This window comes from Hordeum vulgare, chromosome 5H, assembly GCF_904849725.1.
Source record: "Hordeum vulgare subsp. vulgare chromosome 5H, MorexV3_pseudomolecules_assembly, whole genome shotgun sequence".
NCBI classification, from domain to species: domain Eukaryota; kingdom Viridiplantae; phylum Streptophyta; class Magnoliopsida; order Poales; family Poaceae; genus Hordeum; species Hordeum vulgare.
The window spans coordinates 399,002,503-399,010,670 of NC_058522.1; the positions used below are offsets into that span (position 1 = coordinate 399,002,503).

Below are 8,168 nucleotides of genomic sequence, written 5' to 3' on the forward strand. Positions count from 1 at the left end.
ACCAGCTCCACACCAATACGGAGAAAATTCGAGCCATGCAGCAGCATGCAGGTGCATCCACTTTCCGGTCTTCCTCGGCTGGCACTTCTATTACCAACGAAAAGCTAGAGAAAGCTTTTTTTTTTAGGGTAAAAGGTGGAGAAAGCTGTGTTGGCCCCTATAATTTGGCTAGTCGGGCCAACAACAAATCTGATTAAGCAGTTAGTTAAGGCTATATATTGGGCTCCATGTTCATGCAACCCAACTCGCAACAGAGGAAGAGCAGCCTTGCCAATCACTACCCACGCACGAAGTTAAACCGTCTCAAAGAAACTACTGTACTAGCTTGCACTGAGCAATGGCTTCCAATGCCAGCTTGCTGGCGGTGATCATGGCGTGCACGCTGCTCGGTGGCCACACATGCTACGGTGCACGCCACTTGGCCGACACCACCCCGGCGGCTTCCCCACCTGCTGCGGCTGCTGTCCCTGGCATCCCGGCCGTGCCTACCATGCCGACCCTGCCACCGATGCCGACAGTTCCGGTCGTGACAGTGCCAGCTATGCCGACGGTGCCTGCGGTGACCGTGCCGCAGGTGACACTGCCTCCTATGCCTGTTGTTTCTTCCGTGCCCAAGGTGACCATGCCTCCGATGCCCTCCATCGTCATGCCCAAGGTGACCATGGCGCCAATGCCCGCCGTCGTTGTGCCTAAGGTGACGGTGCCACCGATGCCCGCCATTCCTTCCATGCCCAAGGTGACCCTGCCGCGGATGCCTTCTATCCCGGCCGTCAATGTGCCTATGCCGTTCCTGGAGCCACCTCCATCAGCGTAGGTGTGCCATGTGCATCGTGTTGCATGGACGGTGCCGCGCTCTTCTTGTTTGATCCAGTGCTAGATCACTCGCCTCCTCCTGTGCGAAATATTTGTGTTCATGTTGTATGTTTTGCATTTCAAGTCTCGGATGTCAGTTAGTGTGGGTTGATTTTATAGGGTTGTCCCAATTACATATGCGGCATTTCTATGTATTGACTGATGTGTTTATATTCTATCATTGTTGATATATGTTGGAGGGATAAAAAAACTACAAGATTTGTGGAACGTGTATTACACATCAATAACCTAAAACTAAGTCATCTTCACACTCTTATATCATTCAAAATATATTAGCAATGACCGTGTGTATCGCTTGATGCAAAGGCCGGGGGTAATCCTTCATGGGTTATATGAGATCTTCCTCTTGACGCCAACCCATGGAAACACACATAACCCCACATATAGCGCTCACAAAGATCATGTGTTAGTACACAAAAGCGTAATGAACAATGCTTACCATATCATGGGATCACTTGACCCCTCTCGTTACATCTTGTACACTTTGTGTGTTGATCAACTTGATTTATTATTTGTGTTAGTCTTGATCAACCTTGTGTCTTTATTACCAATCTTTGGATAAAACCTTGAATGCCATCTTGGTCATCATATAAACTCCTTGAAACCAACAAATGGACTTCAAGAAGTGTCTATGGACAAATCCTACAAATATAACTTAAGGCAATCATTAGTCCATAGGGATTGTCATCAATTACCAAAACCACAGACAGAGAAATATGCTCTAACAATAGCAAAGTCATAGCAACATCAATCTCCGAACATAGTGAATACTAGGGATCGAGCCCTAACAAAACTAACCCAATTCCATGATGAATCTCATCCAGCTCTTCACCCACCAGCAAGCCTACGAAGGGATTACTCACTCCCGATGGGGAGCATCATGGAATTGGTGAAGAAGGAGGGTTGGTGATGACGAAGACCGAAGATCCCCCTCTTCGGATCCCCAAATGAACTCCAGATTTGGCCTCGCGGTGAAGAAGAGGAGGTGGCGGCGGCTCCGTATCGTGAAACGCGATGAAACTTCCTCTCTTATTTTTTCTCCAAAAAATAAGATTTTATAGCGCTCGAATTAGGGTCAGCGGAGCCTCGTGGGCCCCACTAGACACCAGGCCGTGCTAGGGGGTGGCGAGCCTTGGTGACTGGTGGGTGCCTGGGGCCTCCTCTCTCGTAGGTCTTGGTACCAGTATTTTTCTTTTATTCCATAAAAAATCTTGAAAAAGTTTCGTTTCATTCCGAGAACTTTTATTTCTGCACAAAAACAACACCATGATAGTTCTGCTGAAAACAGCGTTAGTCCCGATTAGTTTCATTCGAACCATGCAAATTATAGTTCAAAACAACAGCAAAAGTGTTAGGAAAAGTAGATGCGATGGAGATGTATCACCGCTCACCCCAAGAATAGTGATAAACCGAATGATAAATCGTTGAATTGGATGTTTTTTTTAACAATGAAAATAGTAATCAAAATAGAAAAGTGTTGATTTAAATCGGATGATGACAACGAAATGCAAATGCGTCCGCTGCGTGAGACGTGCCCGTGTGGGCCGTCCACCGATTCCCCTCGAGGCTCCAGCCTTATCTCTTCCAATAGATCGTGTTTCCTCCACATCATTCTTCCCTTTCCTCTTTGTCTCTTCCTCCCCTCCCCCAATCTCTCAGTCATGTAGCTCCAGAGGAGAGGGCTCCATGGAGACGTGACCATACACCACTAGTTGTTGCATCCTCACCATACGAAACACCGCCCGTCGTTGTGACCAGGAAGGGGCGACGTCAGCCACCCGCATGCGCCATCACCGTGGTGCTGCTCCTAAGGTGGAGGGCAGCGGCGGACGCCGCTCGTTGCCGGTGTTGCAGCGCCACACGGGGAGACCGAAGGCAGGCATCGCTCATCGCCGCGGGGTGATGTGTTCCCGTGGATATCACCACAACGGTGGAGCTACACTGCAGCACAAGACGCGTCGCTACTGTTGGAGAACGTCGCATGGGAAACAAAAAATTTCCTACACGCACGAAGACCTATCATGGTGATGTTCATCTACGAGAGGGGATTTCCGATCTACGTACCCTTGTAGATCGCACAGCAGAAGCGTTAATAAATGCGGTTGATGTAGTGGAACGTCCTCACGTCCCTCGATCCGCCCGGTGAACCGTCCCACGATCCGTCCCAAGATCCGCTCCGATCTAGTGTCGAACGGACGACACCTCCGCGTTCAGCACACGTACAGCTCGACGATGATCTCGGCCTTCTTGATACAACAAAAGAGATGGAGAGGTAGATGAGTTCTCCGGCAGCATGACGGCGCTCCGGAGGTTTGTGGTGATCTAATCTCAGCAGGGCTCCGCTCGAGCTCCACAGAAACGCGATCTAGAGGAAAAACCATGGAGGTATGTGGTCGGGCTGCCGTGGCAAAGTTGTCTCAAATCAGCCCTAATACCTCTGTATATATAGGAGGGAGGGGAGGGGCCTTGCCTTGAGGCTCAAGGAGCCCCAAGGGGGGCGGCCGAAGGGGGGGGGAGGAGGAATCCTCCTCCAATCCTAGTCCAACTAGGATTGGAAGGTGGAGTCCTTCCCTTCCTTCCCACTTCCCCTTTTTTCTCCTTGATTTTCTTTTATCCTGCGCAAGGGGCTTCTTGGGCTTGCCCACCATCCCACTAAGGGCTGGTGCGGCACCCCTAAGGCCTATGGGCTTCCCTGGGGTGGGCTGCTCCCCCCCCCTCCGGTGAACATCCGGAACCCATTCGATCGTGAGTATCCGCATACCTATTTCAATCTCGTTTACCGGAAAGTCTCTTTACTCGTTTCGTAATACAAGATCCCGTGACTTACAATAAGTCACATTGCTTGCAAGGCTTGTGTGTGATGTTGTATTACCGATGCTGGGGAACGTCGCACGGGAAACAAAAAATTTCCTACGTGCACGAAGACCTATCATGGTGATGTCCATCTACGAGAGGGGATGTGTGATCTACGTACCCTTGTAGACCGTACAGCAGAAGCGTTAGTGAACGCGGTTGATGTAGTGGAACGTCCTCACGTCCCTCGATCCGCCCCGCGAACCGTCCCGCGATCAGTCCCACGATCTAGTGACGAATGGACGGCACCTCCGCGTTCAGCACACGTACAGCTCGACGATGATCTCGGCCTTCTTGATCCAGCAAGAGAGACGGAGAGGTAGAAGAGTTTTCCGGCAGCGTGACGGCGCTCCGGAGGTTGGTGATGATCTCGTCTCAGCAGGGCTCCGCCCGAGCTCCGCAGAAACGCGATCTAGAGGTAAAACCGTGGAGATATGTGGTCGGCTGTCGTGGCAAAGTTGTGTCAAATCAGCCCTAAAACCTCCGTATACATAGGGGGAAGAGGGGGAGCCTTGCCTTGGGGTCCAAGGACCCCTAAGGACTTCGGCCGAGCCAAGGGGGGGAGATCTCCCCTTCCAAACCGAGTCCAACTAGGTTTGGAAGGAGGAGTCCTTCCCCCTTTTCCCACCTCCTCTTTTTTTTCTTTTCTCTTTGATTTATCTTCCTATGGCGCATAGGGCTCTTTTGGGATGTCCCACCAGCCCACTAAGGGCTGGTGCGCCACCCCCAATGCCTATGGGCTTCCCCGGGGTGGGTTGCCCCCCCCCCCCCCCCCGGTGAACTCCCGGAACCCATTCGTCATTCCCGGTACATTCCCGGTAACTCCGAAAACCTTCCGGTAATCAAATGAGGTCATCCTATATATCAATCTTCGTTTCCGAACCATTCCGGAAACCCTCGTGACATCCGTGATCTCATCCGGGACTCCGAACAACATTCGGTAACCAACCATATAACTCAAATACGCATAAAACAACGTCGAACCTTAAGTGTGCAGACCCTGCGGGTTCGAGAACTATGTAGACATGACCCGAGAGACTCCTCGGTCAATATCCAATAGCGGGACCTCGATGCCCATATTGGATCCTACATATTCTACGAAGATCTTATCGTTTGAACCTCAGTGCCAAGGATTCATATAATCCCGTATGTCATTCCCTTTGTCCTTCGGTATGTTACTTGCCCGAGATTCGATCGTCAGTATCCGTATACCTATTTCAATCTCGTTTACCGGCAAGTCTATTTACTCGTTCCGTAATACAAGATCCCGCAACTTACACTAAGTCACATTGCTTGCAAGGCTTGTGTGTGATGTTGTATTACCGAGTGGGCCCCGAGATACCTCTCCGTCACACGGAGTGACAAATCCCAGTCTCGATCCATACTAACTTAACGAACACCTTCGGAGATACCTGTAGAGCATCTTTATAGTCACCCAGTTACGTTGCGACATTTGATACACACAAAGTATTCCTCCGGTGTTAGTAAGTTATATGATCTCATGGTCATAGGAACAAATACTTGACACGCAGAAAACAGTAGCAATAACATGACACGATCAACATGCTACGTCTATTAGTTTGGGTCTAGTCCATCACGTGATTCTCCTAATGACGTGATCCAGTTATCAAGCAACAACACCTTGTTCATAATCAGAAGACACTGACTATCTTTGATCAACTGGCTAGCCAACTAGAGGCTTGCTAGGGACAGTGTTTTGTCTATGTATCCACACATGTATATAAGTCTTCATTCAATACAATTATAGCATGGATAATAAACGATTATCTTGATACAGGAATTATAATAATAACTATATGTATTATTGCCTCTAGGGCATAATTCAAACAACCGAGTGGGCCCCGAGATACCTCTCCATCACCCGGAGTGACAAATCCCAGTCTTGATCCATACTAACTCAACGGACACCTTCGGAGATACCAGTAGAGCATCTTTATAGTCACCCAGTTATGTTGTGACGTTTGATACACACAAAGCATTCCTCCGGTGTCAGTGAGTTATATGATCTCATGGTCATAGGAATAAATACTTGACACGCAGAAAACAGTAGCAACAAAATGACACGATCAACATGCTACGTCTATTAGTTTGGGTCTAGTCCATCACATGATTCACCCAATGATGTGATCCAGTTATCAAGCAAGAACACCTTGTACATAGTCAGAAGACCCTGACTATCCTTGAGCAACTGGCTAGCCAACTAGAGGCTTGCTAGGGACAGTGTTTTGTCTATGTATCCACACATGCATCTAAGTCTTCATTCAATACAATTATAGCATGGATAATAAACGATTATCTTGATATAGGAATTATAATAATAACTTATTTATCATTGCCTCTAGGGCATAATTCCAACAGTCTCCCACTTGCACTAGAGTCAATAATCTAGTCCTCACATCGCCATGCGAATTACATTGTAATAAATCTAAAACCCATACAGTTCTGGTGTTGATCATGCTTTGCCCGTGGAAGAGGTTTAGTGAGCGGGTCTGCCACATTCAGATTCGTGTGCACTTTGCATATATTCACGTCCTCTTCCTCGACGTAGTCGCGGATGAGGTTGAAGCGTCGTTTGATGTGTCTGGTCTTCTTGTAAAACCGTGGTTCCTTTGCTAAGGCAATGGCACCCATGTTGTCACAAAACAGGGTTATTGGATTCAGCGCGCTCGGCACCACTCCAAGATCCGTCATGAACTGCTTCATCCAGACAGCCTCCTTAGCTGCCTCCGAGGCAGCCATGTACTCCGCTTCACATGTAGAATCAGCTACGACGCTTTGCTTGGAACTGCACCAGCTTACCGCACCCCCATTAAGAATAAATACGTATCCGGTATGCGACTTAGAGTTGTCCGAATCTGTGTCAAAGCTTGCATCGACGTAACCTTTTACGGCGAGCTCTTCGTCACCTCCATACACGAGAAACATCTTGATGGGGTTATAGTCCTAGGGTAGGCCCTATAAGTCCTACCCAAGGACTACCCTTCATAAGGGATAAGGCCCTTAGTCAGTTCCGACTGAATTAAGGACTTCCCACCATCCAGTCGGTGACAAATCCTCCATCATCCAGTCGGAGATGAGCATTCAGAGTGTATCAAACTTACCGACTGGATTCCACTCTGTGAATCGTAATCCCCCTCGAGGGCAACGGTCATACGTTTCCATGTGCCTTTATTAGCATTTAAGACATACGTTACCTGTAACGTAGGCATTTATTCGCCACTACTCCACCCTTGTGCACCGAACCGTTGTGAAGGGCTGCGCACTCTATATAAGCCGCCCTTCCCCACTGGTGCAGGGGTTAGCAATTCACTGTAATCGATATTCCACTCGACACAAGCTCCCAAGAGCACTAAGACGTAGGGCTATTACCTCCACCGTAGAGGGGCCTGAACTCATACAACCTCCCCGTAGCTAAGGCTCTGCCCATCCTTTTGTACCCTACACATCTACTGTCAAGCTTATACCCACGACAGTTGGCGCCCACCTTGGGGCAGGCGTCTAAGCGACTTCCGGCGAGTTTGCGACTACATCTTTTCATCATGTCATCCAGTGGAGATTTGAGCATGGGTCACGAGATCCTCTTCGGCGCTCTCTCCTTCATCGTCGACGATTCGGCATGGCTTCGGGACGCCCCTCTCGACGTCGGGGCGCTCCCCCATCGCGGGGCTACGCACTTCCGTGCCGGCGCCCGTGATATTCTTCTTCTCCAGCACTCGGCTCCGGTGTCGACCTACGCCGCCGTCACGCGCCGCAACAAGCGGTCCCGCCGTCCGCGGCTCCAGCTTTGGGTGCAACACGCCCAGGCGCGCCAGAACGCGTCCTCACAAGTGGCGGTCCTAGAGTCGGTTGTGGTTGCACCGCCGTCCCAGCGCTCGGACTCAGTTCCGACTGAGTTTCCTTCCGAGTACTTGGGTCGCGGGCCTGCAGCTGAAGTGCACATGGCCAACTCCCATGAAAGTCCCCGCCAAACTAGTCAGAACGAGCACGAGGTCGGCGAAACATCCGGCGCTCGCCGTCATCCCCGCCGTTCTGCCAGTCGGCACACTCGGCGGAGCAACGTGGAGGTGTTCCGCACACCCGTCCTCAACCTGGCTGCCGCCGCCAAGATAGCCGATTTCCTTCAGCCGACTAATTCAGAGGCTGGCAGGGGAATCGAGCAAATCTGCGCCCTGCTGCACACGGCGCAGCAGCAAAATTCGGCGGTCTCCCAGTCGCACAACCGGATCCACAATAGATCTGTTCATGCGAACACGCATCGGTCAGTTCACATCCCCGGTTCTCATCAGCGACACAGGGGAGGCAGCCGTTCCATAAATCCCGAAGATCGTCGCCGTTCACGCACCCCTCCGCGGGGTGGGCCCTATGGGCCCCGACATCATGATGATCGACGTTCAGTCGGTGACACTTACGATCCGAGGCCC

At 50.4% G+C, this 8,168-nt stretch overlaps 1 protein-coding gene across 1 annotated transcript; it reads left to right on the forward strand.

Moving 5' to 3' along the window:
* The first annotated feature begins 251 nt into the window (after nt 1-251).
* Nucleotides 252-1,080, forward strand: LOC123396370 (protein PELPK1-like). The gene has a single exon (XM_045091324.1). It carries the CDS (start codon nt 338-340, stop codon nt 812-814), a length of 477 nt encoding a protein of 158 aa, XP_044947259.1. The 5' UTR covers nt 252-337; the 3' UTR covers nt 815-1,080.
* The last annotated feature ends 7,088 nt before the right edge of the window (nt 1,081-8,168 follow it).